Raw genomic sequence first — 19,498 nt, 5'->3', positions numbered from 1 at the left:
ATGCATGGGAGCACAGACACCTGCCTCCGAAGTGTCGCATCACTTTCACTCACAAAGCCGCCAAGTCGGTAGCTGAAAGCCGAGGCGTGGACGCGGCCCCCGCCCTAAGTGCAGTTTCGAGGTCTGGCTCTTCCAGCGGCGCCTCTTTTGCCTTACGCCAATTTAGTAAGGAGGCGTTAACGCCAACCGGGCGGCTCCCGCAGCTCCAAAGCCTGACGTGAAATTGCGCGGGGCGACACTGACAGCAGCCATCTTTAATTCGGGCAAAACCCCACCCTCACTTCCCACCGACCACTCCCTCCCAGCTTCCCCAGGATTTTCACCGGCAAACGTAACGCAGTTAACTTTTGAGGCACTGTTGAAGAAACACGCAAAGGGCCTGCCTATCCATAACCCCGGAGGCGCCAAATCCGGCCACTTTAAACATGGCGGCTAAATCCCAACAGCAATACTGCGTTGACGCTGATGATGTCATGCTCGAAATGGAGCGAAGCAGCGGGGCCGAAGAGGGGGTAGTCTCGCGAGATCGAAGCCGCCCTCCGCTAGGCCAGGAAGCTTAGTCTGAGGGGGCGGGGGACGGAGGAGGGAGCGGGAGTCGGGTGAGAGCCAGTGGAGGAGTCCGCTCTCGAGTGCGTAAGCGGGGCAGCGACGCCGGGCGGCTACGCCGCGGAATCGGCGTAGGCGGCTTTGGAGAATCGGCGGGCTGCGCTGCGCCGGGGTTGGTCGCGGAGGGGGGAGGGGATGTCGGTCAGTGCGAGATCCGCTGCTGCTGAGGAGAGGAGCGTCAACAGCAGCACCATGGGTGAGTCTTAGCCTTGGGCCGCCGGGACTCAGGGTCGGCGGTCGGGACGTGGGGGAGCTCTGCGGCCGCTGGACCGGGCGAGGGGAACGCCCAGAGGCTAGGCAGGGGGCAGCGGCGAGGGGAGATCGGGGTGGGGGCGACGGCGGGCTCGGGGCGCGGCGGGCCCGGGGGGAGGGGAGGCGGCGGCCGTGGTGGTGACAGTTTGAATTGAATGTGAGGAGAGCCGAGGCGGCGGCATTTCCTGTGCTGCGGCGGGCAGGCCCGCGGAGCGCGAGACGTGAGCCATGGCTTCCCTGCTGTGGCCGGGGCAGCCCGAGCGGGGTCGTCTTTGCCTAGCCTTTGCTTTCCTCTGTCCCCTCGCCTTCCCTCTGCCTCCTCCCGGCCCTGCCGACCCCGCGGCCCTTCGTCTTTCTACCGGCAGCCGTAGTACTCTAGTGGGGGAGTGGGCCTGGCGAGGAAGGTGGGGATGGGTGTGCGGCCCGGGTTGAGGGTGTTTTGTGGGTCGGCCCCTGGAGGGCGGCGGCGGTCTGGAGGGAGGAAGAAGGATGCACCAGCCTGAGGCTGCGGGTGGAGGCGGCGGCGGCGGCTGCTGCAGCAACCGCCTCGCCTACTCGATTCCCCCTCCCGCCTCTCGGTGTTTCCTTTCCCCAGGCTTGGCCGGAAGGCCGGTGGATGGCGGGGAAGTCTTGAGTACGGAGGATAAGGAGTCTGACTTGGGGTTTGGGCTTAATTTTTAGAAAAATGGGAAAAGGAATGTCTGGAAAGTGCGCCCCCCGGAGGAGGGGGAATGGGTGGGAAAGACCCTGAAAAAGGGAGGGAGATACGGCTGGTGGAGTTTAAGAAGCCCTTTCATTTCCTTTCCTCCCCCACATGTTGGAAAAAGAGCAAGGCCATTTCATTCACATTTTCCACTCCTGAGTTCCATTTCATACTGTGTGTGTAGTATGAAATAAGCAACTGAAATTTTTCTAACACATTTCCATTTGCTAAGTTACTTTTTGAAAGTACACTGTTTCAAATCAGGGTTTTTATAGTGTAGGGAAAGAATTTGTGACGTCCAGGTGTTTGCTTGGTTACTAAAATAATAACTTATTGCTAATTTATTGTTAAATAGTTGCACTTTAAGAATTTTCTTTTTTGGTTATTTTGATGAAACGGAAGAATATCTTCTTCAGTACCCTTGAGAATCTAATTGAGCAGATGATCTAGATTCAAAAGCGTTTGACTTGTTTTGGATATTTATGTACATGCAGTTGATGAGTAGTTCTTTCCCCCAAAGTTCATGCTCAACTTGTGAAGGAAGCTCTTTTTAGGCATTAAGTGTACGGGTAAAGATGAAATTTATGGAATCCTGATAGACTGGAAGATGATGCCTTTGCAAGGTACAAACAATTACTAAGCTAGTTACTGCTGTCTGGATCCCTTATTCCTCCAAATAGCAAGGGAAGGAGCAAGGGGGAAGGGCAGGAAACAGTCTTTCATCCCACCCAGCTGTTCAGTGGGTGGGGCTAGCAGAGATAGGGTTGAGTGGAGCTATGAAATAAATATGGAAGCTACGTAGATGGTTTGCATAGTGGCATTGTGTCACTCTGATGGGGCAGCATGATGCAGCCAGGTCCTTTTACTACAGTATATTAGAAATATCACAAGAGTGCATAGGTTCATAACTAATAAATTTATTTTGTGTTTCTGTTAAAGTAGATTTTAATTAACAGAAAAGACTTTTTTTTTCTAATTAGTTTAAAAATTTTTGGTTGCTGGTTTCACTATGGGGGTAAGGTATTCTAATACGTAGCTACATGAAAGGTAGTTTTATCAATAGATTATATTTCAAAGTTTGTTATAAAATTGTTTGGATTTGTACATTTTCCTGTGGAAATAATCTTAAATCTGTGCCAGAACTTCTAAGCTGATCTGAGACTAAGTAGGACTCCTGGTAGACTTAAGAGCAGTTTTAGAGGGTTAGGCTATAGTAAGGAGCCCTGGTGGTGCATTGGTTAAGCTCTCGACCACTAACTGAAAGGTCAGTTGTTTGAACCCACCAGCCATCTTTCTCCATGGGAGAAGGATGTGGCAGGCAGTCTGAAACCCTATGGTGCAGTTCTGCTCTCCTGTGGGGTCGCTATGAGTTGGAATTGTCTTGACGGCAATGGAGTCAGGCTATCGGAACAAAAAACATGAAAGCGTTGTGCTGAGGGAGAGAAGGAAGAGTTAAATTTGTGTTTTCCAAGGTCTCAGTAATGGGAGGTGGTAAGATGTAGAGACCAGTCAGAATAAAGATAGTGGTAGAGCGAGTTGGTTTCAGACTTCTTATAAATTGATGGTATAGGCTATATATACGTATACCATCAATTTATAAGAAACCTGAAACCAGCTTTCTAGCGGGAGAAAGACCTGGTGATCTGCTTCCATAAAGATTACAGTCTAGAAAACCCTATGGGACATTCTTCTGTGTCACATGGAGTCACTATGAGTCCAAATTGATGGCACTTGACAAAAATAATACAGACTATGGACTTCTAGGAATGGTCAAATAGAGTATTGTTATCTGACTAAATTGCTGGCTGTCCACCACATTTCACATTTTGAGCTAATATGCTGTCTTCAATTTTAGATTAGAAGTTGAGAAATTTTAACTTTAGCAATTTATACATGCAGTAAGTTTTGAGGCACGCTTAACTTTTTGAATATTTCTTTTCTGTACTAAGTTTTGACTGTACATGACATAAGCTTTATTGTACAATGGAAACTGATGTAGAAAAAGTATGTTTTTAGGGAATAGAATTTTAAGGTAGCATGATTATAGGTTTGGCTTGCCAGATGAGAGCATAATGTTAAATGTAGACTGTTGGACTTCAGAGCAGTGTTTTGCAGACTGCAGGTTGTGACCCATTAACGGGTCTTGAAATAATTTTTGTTGATTTTTACCAATACAGAAGAAAAAAGAAATAAAGAAAAAGTGTACATTGCACTTAATATGGTTTTTTTGTTGTTGTTGTTAAATTTTGTTTTACAAGTGTTGGGCTGGAATGTAAAATTTGTTTTTTATTAAGGGCCTATTTTTTACTAAGGATTGTAGTCAAAGAAGTTTGAAAAACACTTGGAATGTACAGATATAGATCGATCAAGTTTAGAGTCTTTAGACCTTAGTGGTAGGGGTTGGAAGTCTTGGTGTGAGGACAGAAGACATTAAAAGCTATTAAGCCCATGTGACTTTCTTATTTTGGATTAATTGCTTTGAGGATTCTTTACTCCTTGTAGCTAGCTTGGTAAGAGAGATCTGGGGCCCAGTGTTGCTTGGGAGACAGCCACCGCTGAGAGCCAGGTAGAAACCAGGATGGGTCTCAGAAGAAAATTTTAGCATTCATTGACTCGTTTTAGGCCTTGAGGAGAAATGCTGTTTTCTTTTTGTCTTGTCTGTTTGCATCATCAGAGATCTTGAGAGCTAAGTTTTGGGTGTGGGCCTGAGGAAAAGAGGCCAGCGAGGCAGCTTGGCTTGCTGTTAGTGTTGAAGGCCTTATTCCAGACACACAAAAAGTAGTGACTCGTACCTGGTGCAGTCAAGTACTCTAGAAGTAGGGATTACACATAGGGGTTTGGTTCAAAGAGTTAATGATGAGAGGAACATATGGTATAAAGTTTAAGAACATGGGCTTTGGTTTCAAATAGACATGGATTCAAATTCTAGCTTTGCCATTTAGTAGGTGTTTATCAGTCAGGATAGACTCGGTCAGTGCTTCCGCAAACTGGTGAAGGACCTTTTTCTCTTTTTTAAAAACTCCAATCCATGATGGACTGATACTATTGCAAAATACAATAAAAGTATAAAAGTCTTGCAAAAATAAATGAAGATGAAATAAAAGACTTCTGAAATACAAGCCCCAATTTTTATCAAAAGAAAATGGAAGGATATACAGAGTCAACTGTACAAAAAAGAATTGGTCGACATTCAGCCATTTCAGAAGGTAGTATATGATCAAGAACCGATGGTATCGAAGGAAGAAGTCCAGGGTGCACTGAAGGCATTGGTGAAAAACAAGGCTCCAGGAATTGATGGAATACCAGTTGAGATGTTTCAGCAAATGGACGCAGCACTGGAGGTGCTCATTCGTCTAAGCCAAGAAATTTGGAGGACAGCTACCTGCCTAACTGGAAGAGATCCGTATTTGTGTCCGTTCCAAAGAAAGGTGATCCATCAGAAAGTAGAAATTATCGAACAATATCATTACTGTCACACATAAGTAAAATTTTGCTGAAGATCATTCAAAAGCAGTTGCAGCAGTACATTGACAGGAAAATGCCAGAAATTCAAGTTGGATTCAGAAGAGGACGTGGAACAAAGGGATATCATTGCTGATGTCAGATGGATCCTGGCTGAAAGCAGAGACTACCAGAAAAATATTTACCTGTGTTTTATTGACTATGCAAAGGCATTCAGCTGCGTGGATCATAACAAACTATGGATAACATTGTGAAGAATGGGAATTCCAGAACGCTTAATCGTGCTCGTGAGGAACCTGTACGTAGACCAAGAGGCAGTTGTTCAGATGGAGCAAGGGGATACTGCGTGGGTTAAAGTCAGGGAAGGTGTGTCTCACGGTTGTATCCTCTCACCATACTTATTTAATCTGTATACTGAGCAAATCATCTGAGAAGCTGGACTGTATGAAGAACATGACATCCGGATTGGAGGAACTCATTAACCTGCGATAAGCAGATGACACAGCCTTGCTAGCTGAAAGCGAAAAAGGCTTAAAGCACTTACTAATGAAGATCAGAGTATGGGTTGCACCTCAATGTAAAGAAAACAAAAATCCTCACAACTGGACCAATAAGCAATATCCTGATAAATGGAGAAAAGATTGAAGTTGTCAAGGATTTCATTTTACTTGGATCCACAATCAGCATCCCTGGAAGCAGCATTCAAGACATCAGATGATGTATTGCATTTGACAAATCTGCTGTAAAAGACCTTTTTTAAAGTGTTGAAAAGCGAATATGTCACTTGAGGACTAAGGTGCACCTGACCTAAGCCATGGTATTTTCAGTCACCTCATATGCATGTGAAAGCTGGACAATTAATAGAGGAGACTGAAGAAGAATTGACGTTGTTTAATTATGGTGTTGGTGAAGAATATTGAATATACCATGGACTGCCGGAGGATCGAACAAATCTGTCTTGGAAGAAGTGCAACCAGAATGCTCCTTGGAAGCGAGGATGGCGAGACTTCATCTCACATACTTTGGACATGTAATTAGGAGGGACCAGTCCCTGAAGAAGGACTTGGTAAAGCAGAGGGTCAGCGGAAAAAAAGGAAGACCCTGAACGAGATGGATTGACACGGTAGTTGCAACAATGGGCTCAAGCATAATGATTGGGAGGATGGCGCAGGGCCCGGCAGTGTTTTGTTCTGTGGTACGTAGGATCACTATGAGTCAGAACCGACTCGATGGCACTAAACAACAACAATTTATTATTTTTATATGTAGTAGATTTAAAATTACTCTGTGTCTTAGTTATCTAGTGCTGCTCTAACAGAAATAACGCAAGGGCTTACTTTAACAAACAAATTTATTTTCTTACAGTTTAGAAGGCTAGAAGTCCAAATTTAGGGCGCCTGCTCTAGGGGAAGTTTTTCTGTCTCTGTTGGCTCTGAGGGAAGGTCTTTGTCTCTTCAGCTTGTTTCCTGGTTCCTTGGAGATCTCCCTGTGGCTTGGCATTAGTCTTCCCCGATCGCTGCTTCTCTGGCTTGCTTGTTTCATCTGTTTTATATCTCAAAAGAAGTTGACTCAAGATACACCTTACACTAATCCTGTCTCATGAATGTAAAAAAGACAATTCATTCCCAAATGGAGTTATAACCACAGGCATACAGGTTAGAATTTACAACACATATTTTGGGGGAACACAATTGAATCCATATCATTCCACCCTTGGGCACCAAAAATTGATGTCCTTCCCACACGCAAAACACATTTACCCTATCACATTATACCCAAAGTCTTAAATCAACTCCAAGTCCAAAATCTCATCTTCTAAATAATCTAAATTGAATACAGGTAAGACTTTAGATGTATTCCATGCTGGGGCATAATTCCTCTTCATCTGTGAACCTGTGAAATCTAGATTACAAGTTATCTGTTTCCAAAGTACAATCATGGGATAGGCCCGAGGTAGACATTTCCATTACAAATGGGAGAAATTGGAGGGAAAGAAGGGATAACAGGCACTAAGCAAGTCCAAAACCCAGCAGAACATTATATTAGCTCTCATGGCTTGAAAATAATCCTCTCTTCTCTGAGATCACCTGAGCAATGGCCCCACCTTCCAGACTCTGGGTCTTGGCCACACCCTCTGGATTATGGGTAGAGGCTCCTCAGCCCTGGTCTTCAACTCTGACTTCTAGGCCCTCTGGGATGGCAACTCTGCTCCCTCAGCTTTAGGCAGCCCCATTCTTCTGCCCCTTGGGTATGACAGCTGCACCCCCTTTGCTTTGAGCGACCCCCTGATACACCTTAATGGCAGCCCCACACTCTGAACCGAGTTGGTGAAGATCCAACTCTTTGAAACCAAGGAGGCTGTGGCCCCACCCTTTAATATCCAGGAGACTGTGGTCCCAGCCGTTGAAACCCCAGAGGCCATGGCCCCAGCCAGCTCTGAGATCCAGGCTGCTCTGCTTCCCATGCTCCTTCCAACAGTTCTGATCTCTGAGCTCCTCCAGGGATGGTCCTTTTCTTTTCTTGGAGGACAACAGATATAGCTCCTTTGGCCTGTTTCCTGCCTTTAGAATCCCAAGAGGTAGACAGCATTCTTTCCTTTCCTTCTTTCTCTGTCTACTTCAGTCTGTCTAAACTGTTGGGTTTTCTTCTGTGGTACTTGGTTAGATCCATCAGTTACAGGCTTAATTTCTTTAACAAAAGATTGTGTAGCCACATCCTTGGTAAACATTCTAGGACACAACAGAATTTTCCACATCTTTAAGTTCTGTTTTCATTTTGTGCAGTTCATTTTTAAGTCCATCTCTTTCCTCTTGGATTTTACTGTAAGTGGCATGTGGCCCCTTTAAGATCTTGCTTAGAAATCTCATCAGCTAGATAGCCAAGTTCATCCCTTACAAGTTCTGCCTTCCACCATACATTTGAAGGTAATTCAGACACATTTTTTTGCCATTGCATAATCCTCCATTGTCCAATCACATGTTTATCATTTTCTTTTAAAGCCTCACCAGAAGCACATTTAACGTTTACATTTCTAGCAGCATTCTGTTGTGGTGCCGTATGTATTCTCTAAGATGATAGAGACTTTCTCTATAGTTGTTGTCACTTCCTTCTGAGCCCTCACCAGAATTGCCTTTGATGTTCATAATTCTACTAACAGTCTCTTCAGGAAAATGTAGGCTTTTACTATTAGGCACCTTAAAACTCTTCCAGCCTCTACCCATCACCCAGTACCAAAACCACTTCTACATTTTAGGTATCTGTTAGAGCAGCATCCTACTCTTCTAGTACCAAATTCTGTCCGTAACACTGCTATAAATATTTCCATTTTTGTGGTCTAAATTTCTATCCTTCTCTCACACTTTGAATAGTAACTAACAGTAACTGAGAGCCCTAGAAATTTCACTGGGGTTGACTAAAGATGAGGTCTTGTCATGCTACAGTACATGGAGTTTATTCTTTAGGTCTGTGCTTCTTAAACTTTACCTTCAAGGTACTTTGAAGGCAGAGGAGAATTATTAAGTACCCCTTGGGGTTGGAGGTGTAGCCTGAAGCTACTTCTGCTTACATTTTTTTGAATTTTTTTTTATTTAAATCTTAGGCATCCATGCAACATTTACATTTTATTCTGTAATTGTTTGCTATAATCGCTTTCCCACCAATCTGAAAGTTAAGAAGTGACTGTACTGAAAAGGTAGCATGTCAATTCTGTTTACCTCTGATTCCACAACTAAATACTTTCTGTAACTTCATTTGAGAAGTGTGGTTCTAGGTTAGGATTTCTCAACCTTGGCACTATTGACATTTGGGGTTTTATAATTCTTTACTGTAGGGGGCTGCCCTATACATTGTAGGATGTCTAGCATCATCCCTAGTCTCTGCCCATTCTTCTGGAGCCCCCATCCCCACTTCTGGCAATTAAAAATGTCTGCAGACACTGCCCAATGTCCCCTGGCGGGTAAAATCGCCAGTGATTGAGAACCACTGCATTAGGTGATGGAGCACCATTGGAGGATTGTAGGAGATGGGGAAAGGAAGAAGCCTTCGTTAACCATCTTAGCCCGTAGTTCTCCTTCTGGGACTCTTATACCACTTAGTACTTCCCAAACTTGGGAATGAGAATCACCTAAGTAGCTTTATTTATTTTGGTGAGTTACCATTAATTCATCTACTTTTGCAAAATATCGGTAATTACTGGACATGTAACATTATGCTAAGCATTTCCCAAAGTACAGTTGTTGGCTCACACGCATTGGGATCAACTAGGGCTTCTTGTTAAAAATGCAGTTTACCTTTTTCCGCCACAGATGCAAAGATGCATCATCAGTGGGAGAGGGGCCCAGGAATCTGCATTTCCAGATGCTTCCCAAATGTTAGTTTATTGACAGACAGCTTTCATACAATAAAATATACAGATTTTAAGTATGTAGTTCAGTGAATTTTGACAAATATATACACCCATGTGATCTTTATTCAGGTCAAGATACATAACATTTCCATCACCCTAGAAAGTTTCTTGTGTCTTTTTGCAGTCAGCCCCTACTGCTCCTGGTAACCACTGATGTAATTTTAATATTCATAGATGAGTTTTGTTTTTTAAATAGCTTTATTGAGATATACTTCTTATACCATACAAATTGTCAACTTTGTTTAATTGATTTAGCATCCAACAAGTGTCATACACTGGGAAGTAGTAGCAATCAAGAAAGCTATGATCTATGCCTTTACGGATCTTAATGTATTGTGTGTTTTCATTTCTGAAAGTACTTTTTTAGTTTCTATATTTTTGAATAGGTAATATAATCACTTGGTTCAAAATTGAAAACGTTAAAAAGAGAAACATAGTAAAATCTCCTTTTCTATTCCTGTTCACCATGTCACTTAGTTTCCTTCTCTATGTGCAACAGTTAACAGTTTTCTTGTGTATTCTTCCCGAGTGTTTTTGTACATACAAGCAAAAACATACAGCACCTACACTCCCATGATATCTTAAGACACTCATTTCTTCCTCACCTTGTTTTTTGCTGCTCATCAGTGTATCTTACATTGTTCTGTATCAGTACATAAAGAGTATCCTTTTTCTTTTATACAGCTGCATAATTCTTTTGTATGAATAGATCATGATTTGTTTAACCTATCCCTTTTTGCTAGACATTTATTTGCAATATCTTGTTTTTACAGACCATAGCATGATGAGTAACTTGGGACATTGATCGTTTCACACGTGTTAGTTTCTCAGTGCTTGTGAGCTCTTTGAAGGAAGATAGTAAATCAGTTACAATGGTAGTATTGATGTTAAGTCACTACTGGTTAAGAACTTAAACACTCAAGTTCATGTATGTAAGAAATAAACAGCTTGTGCCTGCTATATGCTGGGCACTGGGAAAAAATGGGTTAAATACTGTGACAGTAGAAATAGGTGTGCTGATTTAGAGCTTAGGTTCTGGAGTCACCTGGATTCCAATCCCAACTCTAAAGCCTGACTGAACCTTGGGCTTTGGGATCATAAGGTTATTGGAGTATTAAATGAGGTAATACATGGCAAGTACTTAGTATGACACCTAGCACATAATAAGCACTCAGATGTTAGCTTAAAAAAAAAAACAGACTATACTGCAATTGTCTGTTTACTTTTCCACCTCCACTGTAAGTTTCTTAAGGTCAAGGAATGTGTTTTGTTCACTTTTGTACCTCCAGACCTAGCATGTACTTGGTAAATATATTTTGTGATATGATTTAAAAATATGTAGAGTATATGGTGGGAGCACAGAGCAGGATACCTTTCCAAGCTAGAGAAGGTGAATTTTGAAAGGTAGATGGGATGATTAGGCAGAGAAAGAGGAGGAAGGATTTTATCATAGGCTGAGAAATCAAGTTAGTGTAAGGTTATGAAGGTAAGCAGAGACTGTGTGTTGTGCTGAGGAGTTTTGTTTTTTATCATGCTGGTTCTGAGGAGATGTAAAGATTTTAAAGAGACAAGTGGTAACCATGAGAATCGTGATGAGAATTCTGACAGCACTCTGGAGGGGTGATAGAGCACCACGGTGGAGTCAGAGAATTGAGGAAGCTTAATGCAGCAGCCCTTGGACTAAAAGACGAAGGACAGACTGGGGCAGTGGCAGAAGGTATGAAGTGAAGGAAACGGTTATGAGATATTAGGGAAGCTGTGGGTGGTGAGTAGAGATTCCAGAATATCTGAGCCTTTTGGCTTGAGTGAATGGGTGGAGGATACTCTTTCTTGTAATAGGAAATTTCAGACATGAACTTGAGAGGCCTGGAGGACATCTAAGTGGGCATGTTTAGTAGAGTTTCAATACTAGGAGAGACATCTAGGATGGAAAATAGACATTTAAGATTATTTAAGTTTATTCATTTGTGCTTTAAAAATTTACATTAGCAAGTGAATCTGCCTTATTGAGCAAAAGCTCTAGTGTAGTTTGGTCAGTAAATTTGTTTTTTTAAAACCAAGTATTTGTGTTTTTTGGTGAGCAGATCTGAAGGAAATTGGAATGAAGTGGTTTTAGTCTTCAGCACCTTTACCTTGTGAAACTTCCTTGTCCTTCAGAGTTAGTTTGAGGTCACCAATTTCTTGAGTAGTACTAAAATATGTACTTACTTAAAATTTTTATTGGTACATTTCAAAGCACTAGCTGTTTCAAAGAAAGGGTGATGCTAGTGTTTCTTTGCATTTTGTATCCTTATGTATTCAAATTGTTCATTCATATTGTAGTTAGAGTTTCTTCTTGAGAGATTTGGTATATATTGTTAGTCAGTTTTAAAGAATACTATAAATATTTTCAGTAAGATCATCGTGTAAGAGGAGACAAAATCCTCGTAATAATTTTATCTTAGTACTTTCTGTTTATACTAGTATATAAGCAAAACAAAACAGTAACCACCTCCTTTGTTGACACTTAGCATTCTGGGGTGTTAGGTGATATATACAAGGAAAAAGTTTTCACTAATATGCCTTCACTGATCAACATTTTAAATCATTTTTAATAGAAAACATTTCATAGATAATGTTTCTTTTATTATTAAACAAATTAACCAGGAGGAAAAAAGACATTAAACTGTTTCAATCACTGTAGGTTAATTTGTGTTCTTTCTTAATTACATATATTTTTTCATGGTTGTAATTAGTGGTACATTAGTGGTTAATGGTTCTTAAATCTGGTCAGGCGTTGGAAACACTTGCCACCCTTAACACACATGACACATGGGCTCATTAATTCACCAGATTTGAGGTGGGGCCCAGAATGTGTAACCAGGATTGACAACCTCTGATGTGTATTGTATATTGTGAGGTAATATATCTAAAAGTATTTTGTAAATTCCTATTTTTTTACCAAACCAAACCAATTGCCATTGGGTCGATTCTGATGCTTGGCAACCCTATGTGCATCAGAGTGGAATTGCACTTCATAGGGTTTTTAATGGTTGTGATTTTTCTGAAGTTGATTGCCAGGCCTTTCTTCTGAGATGCCTCTTGATGTATTAGAACCATCAAATTTTTTGTATCTTTTATTAATAAATCTGTGTTGAAAGTTTTGGGGTAGGACTTGGGAGTTCCATTGCTTTTTAATTGAAGAGTAGGTATTTAAGCATAGTTGATACCTATTGGACTTCACTTGAACAAATTAGAATCCTAGCCAAGATGTACAAAGAGAACCTTCTTTCCCATCATGTAATTTCTTCGTTGGTTATGTTATTACTTCCAGTCTCTTCCCATTTCTTTTAATAAAAATTTGTAAGATTATTGTATCTTACTTTAACACCACTTTTATAATCTGACCTGTTGCAGAAATTTAAATATCTTTCCATTATTTATAGTATGAATTCCTAGCGTTATTGTTAAAAATACTGTTTCCTGAGCCCTACCAACAAGATTCTGTGGCGCAGTGTTAAGAGATCGGCTTCTAACCTAAAGGTCGGCCGTTCGAATCCACCAGCCGCTCCTTGGAAACTCTGTGGGGCAGTTCTACTCTGAGGGTTACTATGAGTTGGAATCAACTTGATGGCAGTGGATTTCTTTTTGAAGCTGGGAAATGTTTCGTTTTGCTATGCATAAGGTAGCCATGAGTCAGAGGTGACTCAAAGGCAACTAAGAACAGCAACAAAGACTAGGGCCCAGATATATGTTTTTATCAAAAACTCTGCATATGTTCCTGATTATAGTCAGGTTTAGAAACCAGTTATCTGCAAGGTGGAGCTCTGGTGGCGCAGTGGTTAAGAGCTATGGCTGCTAACCAAACGATTGACAGTTCGAATCCACCAGCCACTCCTTGGAAACGCTGTGGGGCAGTTCACCTCTGTCCTAGAGGGTTGCTATGAGTCGAAGTCGACTTGACAGCAATGGGTTTATCTGCAAGGTATAAGTCCAGAGGCCTTAATAATAGCTGTCATCTATTATACAACCACTGTAATAACTGTCATTTATTGTACTTATTATGTGGGAAGTGCTAGACCCTTTATATTATTTCATTTAAACGGTATAGTAATCTCATAAGGAGAAATGTTATCCCCATCTAAGGACTCAAGGTAAAGTAACTTATCTCCCTTGTTGTGAAGGATTTCGTTCTTCTTGCATAAACAATCAGTGCCCATGGAAGTAGCAGTCAAGAAATCAAACGCTGTATTATATTGGGCAGATCTGCTGCAAAAGACGTCTTTAAAAATATAAAAAGCAAACATGTCACTTTGATGACTAAGTGCACCTGACCCAAGTCATGGTATTTCCAGTTGTTCAAGCTCTTGGCTGCTAAACTGAAGGTTGGTGGTTTGAACCCACGTAGTCGCTCCACAGGAGAAAGACCTGGTGATCTGCTTCTGTAAAGATTACAGCCAAGAAAACCCTATGAGGCAGTTCTGCTCTGGAGTCGCTATGAGTTGAAAATGGACTCAGCAGCACCTAACAACAACAACAACAACAGCACCTAAAAACAACAACATATGCATACAGAAGCTGGAGAATGAAAAAGGAAGACGGGAGAAGAATTGATGTATTTGAATTGTGGTGTTGGTGAAGAATATTGAATATATCATGGACTGCCAGAAGCATGAACAAATCTGTCTTGGAGAAAGTACAGCCAGAATGCTTGTTAGAAGCAAGGATGGTGAGAACTTTGTCTCGTGTACTTTGGACATGTCATTATGAGGGACCAGTTGCTGGAGAAGGACATTGTGCTTGATAAAGTGGAAGGTCAGCAAAGAAAAGGAAGACCGTCAATGAAATGGATTGATTCAGTGACTACAGCACTGGACTCAAACATGGCAACTATTGTGAGGAGGGCACAGAACTGGGCAACGTTTCATTCTGTTATACATAAGGAGATGACTCGATGGCACCTAACAATAACAACAACTTATCTAGAGCATAGGTCTAAGTGACAGCAGATATTGGAGTTGAGATCTCTAGCTATACTTATACCGCTTTATTATTTTCTCACATGTTCTTTCATTAAAAACTTAGGCAATCGTTTAAGGGCCTCCTTGGTTTGGCCTTTACCTCCTAGTCAGATCAGATCGTGTTAACTGTTCCTGCTTCTGTGCTTATGCTGTTCTTACTTACCTTGAAATAGTTCAAAATTACCCATTCTGGGAAACTTTTCCCCAGCTATCTGAGTCCTTGATGATCCTTTCCTTACCTTGAACTCCTATAACTAGAAACCAGTTGTTGTTGAGTCTGCTCCAGCTTGTGGCGGCCTTATATGCATGAGTAGAACTGCACTCCATAGGGTTTTCAAAGACTGATATTTTGGAAGTAGATCACCAGGCCTTTCTTCTGAAATGTGTCCCGGTAGGCCTGAACCGTCAACTTTTTGGTTAGCATCTGAATGTTAACTGTTTGCACCGCCCAGAGACCCCTCGAACTCCTGTAAGATTACTCTTAGCAGGTAACAGCAGTAGGTGCACTCTCAAGTCTTTATGTATTATCTTCCAGGTAGACTTCAGAAAATCTTGGTTTTCCTTGTTTCTTGTTTGTTTATGTTTAATATTACAAATATTATTGGTGCTGTAGTAATGCAATGGGTGGCATGCTTTTTTGTACCCCGCATTGGTCTCTAGCTTCATTGTATGTAGTGCTATCTTGGGTAGAATATTGTTTTTATAATGAAATATAAGTTCAAAACCTTGGTTATAGATAAAACTAGAATTTTTAGTTTTGATGTATCAAATTATTTTGGTTGCTTCAGTAGCTCAACAGGGTGGGATTTTTAAAATCTGGTTGTAGAGGAAACATAAAAATATAGAAATATTTATCATAATTTATTAAAAATTTGAATAATAATATAATTTGTTTTGCTACACAGCTTTTTAAAAGTTCTTTCTTAGGAACGTAATTTCTGTTTTCCTATATAGTGTTGTAATGTAGGGAAGCTATAGAAAATTTTGAGAGAACTGGTAACAATTAGTTTATTTTTATTTATATTTATTATTTTTACCTAAGAAGGCAGGCAGTACTAATAAGCCTAATATCAGTCAAATATTTTATGAGCCATAGGATTTGATATTCTGATAAGAAATGGTTTCAGTGTCTTTAAGAAGCTAGTATGAGTGTTATATTACATACCTGAAATAACCTGAGGATAATTCCTTGACAGAATTGTATGATAGATTTAAAACACTATAGTAAATACATACTACTTATATAACTTCTGAGAGCACAGGGTACAGTAAAAGCCGAAAGCTAACCCCTTGACGTCAAGTCAATTCCGACTCATAGCAACCCTCTAGGACAGAGTAGAGCTGCCCCATAGGGTTTCCAAGGAGCGGCTGGTAGATTTGAACTGCCAGCCTTTTGGTTAGCAGCTGTAGCTCTTAACTACTGCACCACCAGGGCTACTGTAGGGACTGATTAAAATGGAATATAGTTAATCCTTTTTAAATTTTGAGTAGGTTTTTGATAATGCTTATTCTGGTATTTTCATAAGATCTCAGGAGTGAAAGATGTATTAAGTCATTTGGTCTAACCATGCAAACACTGCTCTAGTGCCCCCTGCAGAATGCATATGTGCCAACTGACTGACTAATCCTGCACTTTTCAACAAGAGGTTATGTGGCTAATTGAGCACTTGAAATATGGCTAGTCTGAATTGAAATGTGGTGTAAGGGTAAAATACACAGAGTTTAAAAGATTTAGTCTGAAAAAAAAATTTAATAATTTTATATTGATTATTTGTTAAAATAATATTTTAGATATATTGGTTTAAATAAAAGATATTATTACAATTCATTTTACCTTTTTTTTTTTAAATGATGCTACTAGAAAATTTAAAATTACATATATGGCTTGTATTATATTTCTAATGGACAGAGCTGGTTTTGCCTGTGTTGGAAACTCAGTACCTTGTGAGAAAGCAAGCACATTTCATCTTTGAATAGCTCTCACTGTTACTTTTTTGTTTCTATTTTTATATTATCTGGTCTATCCTTGATGTTTGTATTCAGAGGTTTTTATCTTATCCTTTGAGACCAAAAAGGGTAAGTGTCAAATGAGTCGGAATCGACTAGATGGCACATAGCAATAATTTCTCTTATTTAATAATTATTATTTAAAAGTTAGACTATCATATCTCCCTGAGTCTTTTGTCACTAATCATTTCCATACCCTTTAAATGATGTTTTTATGGCAGGGGGTTGTATCTCGCCAACCATTTTTGTTGCTATCCTCTGAACTTTCTTCATTTTGCACTTACCCCTGCTGATACCAGGAACTGAATGTCGTGTCATCTTAAAACTACAGATCAGAATAGGTTTATCTCCTGCCTTGTTCTTCATGGTATGAACCAGTTGCCATTGAGTCAGTTCTGATCCCATGTGTGTCAGAATAGAACTAATGGCTAATTTTTTGAAAGCAGATTGCCAGGCCTTTCTTTTGAGGCACCTCTGGGTGGACTTGAACCTCAAGTCTTTTGATTAGCAGCTGAACGATTAACCATTTGCACCACCATCTATATAAATCTGTTGTAGCCTAAGTTAAGTGGTCTTTTTGGGCAATTTTATTTTCTTATCGACTGATAGAGTATACTGTCAACAAGTGTCTAAGCCTTTTTCTCATGTGCTGTTAGTTGCTTTCCCTGTCTTATTCAAAACTTTCTTTAAATAGAGAAACTTCTTGATTGAGTAGATGAAATGTGTTCATTCTTGATTCTGCAGTCCCTTTTTTTAATAGTGTGACCTTAACTGAAACTTTGTCTTTTAGATTCCAGTTTTGGGGTGAGGGAAAAGGACATGTTTTGGATTCTCATATCCATGTATCCTACATATTTCCATATTCAATTTCATTTGGATTCTGAGTGTGCCATGTAAAATACGTGTTAGCTTTTTGAGTTTTTACCATCTGCGGATCATTCTATGTCTTCATCAAATTGTTGGTAATGTTATCTGGACTTAATTGAGGATGGGTCCCTGTGGTGTATAATTCTGCTTAATTGACATGTGACTAACAGTTATTTATCCATCTTATTAGTATTCCAGCCTTATTTCTCTGATTTATTCATACTCTCATCATGATTGAGATCTTTCTTTCTTTTTTTTTTTTCCTGTTGCTCAGCTTGGAAAATGTCAACTGACCTATCTTCAGGTTCACTCATTCTTTCTTCTACCAACTCAAATCTGCTGTTGAGCTTGTCAGTTTTTCATTTTAGTTATTATACTTGTCAACTCCAGAATTTCTATTTTGTTCTTTTTTTTAAGATATAATTTTTATCTGTTGATATTTTCTATTTGGTTTACATTGTTCTCATATTTTAGTTCCTAGACATGACTTCCTTTAGTTCTTTGAACATATTTAAACAGAGCCAACTTAAAGTGCTATTCTAATGCCTGGGCTTTCTCAAGGATAGTTCTTATTGATCTTCCTCCTAGCCCCCCCCCAAAAAAAAAAGAAAATCTGAGTCATAATTTATTGTTTGTTTGCATACCTCATAATTTTTTGTTGAAAACTGGACATTTTAAATAACATAATATGGCAGCTCAGGCAATCAAATTATACTGTCTCTCCAAGGCTTATTGTTGTTTCTGTTTATTGTTTGTTTAGTGACTTTTTTGAACTAATTCTATAAAGTCTTTAACGTGGCCACTGAAGACTCTGTCCGCTATCTTAGTGTTCAGTTAATTATTGGATATAAATTTCATTAAATGCGTAGACCAGTAAATCTCCTATTCTTTGCCAAGGGGCTCTGTGTGCCTGTTGGGGAAAGCCTTCAACACTCAGCCAGGCAATTGACAACTCCACGTTAGCTTTCAATTCCTCTTTGTGCAGAGCCTCAGGGTCTGCCAGAAGTGAGAGCTTAGGGCCTTCTCATATCTTTCCTGAGCTTGCACACAGCTCTGAGCATGCTCACAACCCTGTGCAAGCATATGACCTTCTGTGTTCTATGGACTTGGGTTCACCATGAATCAGAATTGACTCAATGGAGTGGGTTTGGTTTTGATATATACATCTAATTCCCCAGCATTTCCTTTTAAGCTCTTTGGTTGATCTGTTGTCTATCCCAACCATTTTCCACCACTTCAGGCTGCTGTAATGTTAAATGATTACTTCTATTTTTTATTTAAATGTGGCCGTGGCATAAATGTGGTTTATACCATATAACACAAAACTTACTGTTAGTGAAATACATATACAAGATAATGTAGAATTTACCATTAGTGACATTTAGTACATTCACAACGTTTTGCAGCCATTACCACTATCTAGTTCTCTAATTGTTTTTGACATAGTCCTCTGAGGAAAAAGGTTTTCACACTGAATAAGCTCCAAATCAGGTCAGATAAAGCCAGCTTTATAAGTGAGGTCTTCCAGGGATAGATCAAATAATGATAGTTCTTTGGAATGGTACTTTGAAGGAGCCCTAAGGCTGTTCTGCCCTCTCTAGTTGCTGCCAGACTGCTGTTTTTCACCATGATTGCTTGCTGTTGGTTTTAAGGCTCTAAGGCTCCTGTGGAGTTGGGTAGTGAGGGTTGAGAATAGGGCACATTAAAATGCAGGAAACGTCACTCTTTTTACCAAGATTCAGCTGATTTTCTTGAATAAGAGCTCCCTAATTTCCTCAAGCCTTTGATTAATTCCAGAGTTGTGAAAAAGTTGATTTTGACAATTTTTGTCAGTTTTCTTGCTGCATTTAGTAGAGGAAAGAATTTTCTGAGGTCCTTACTCCACCAGTTTCTCTGATGTCACTCCAGTGTATATTCTTTTAATTGTTTCCTAGTGTGTATACTAGAAAACAAAGATACATAATACTATGTTAGCTGTTTAATAATACTTTTCCCATTTAGGACATCATTATTATCTGTCCATGTCTAGTCTTCTAAAACTTTACTTTTAATGCTGGCATAGTATTTCAATAGATTGGAGTACCATAGTATATTTTACCTATTTCACTCCTTTTGGGAAGTTGTTTTTGTCCCGTTTTTTACTGTGAATTACAGTGCTTTATTGAATATTCTTATATATAAATCTTTATGGATTCC

The 19,498-nt window shown here is 40.1% G+C and overlaps 1 protein-coding gene across 2 annotated transcripts in view; it reads left to right on the top strand.

Annotated features, from left to right (window-relative positions):
• Nucleotides 1-572: 572 nt before the first annotated feature.
• SEPTIN7 (septin 7) overlaps nucleotides 573-19,498 on the top strand; it is a 100,724-nt gene continuing 81,798 nt past the window's right edge. Inside the window, exons 1-2 of one of the 2 annotated variants that reach the window (XM_004385307.1) lie at nucleotides 573-802; nucleotides 2,294-2,295. In XM_004385307.1, the coding sequence (XP_004385364.1) occupies nucleotides 742-802; nucleotides 2,294-2,295 (63 nt within the window). In that variant the 5' untranslated portion in view covers nucleotides 573-741. The remainder of the gene's footprint in view (nucleotides 803-2,293; nucleotides 2,296-19,498) is intronic. The other variant, XM_004385308.2, reaches the window with a different exon arrangement.

Source organism: Trichechus manatus, unplaced genomic scaffold (assembly GCF_000243295.1).
Source record: "Trichechus manatus latirostris isolate Lorelei unplaced genomic scaffold, TriManLat1.0 scaffold00137, whole genome shotgun sequence".
NCBI classification, from domain to species: domain Eukaryota; kingdom Metazoa; phylum Chordata; class Mammalia; order Sirenia; family Trichechidae; genus Trichechus; species Trichechus manatus.
This window is presented reverse-complemented; position numbering and strand designations above follow the sequence as displayed.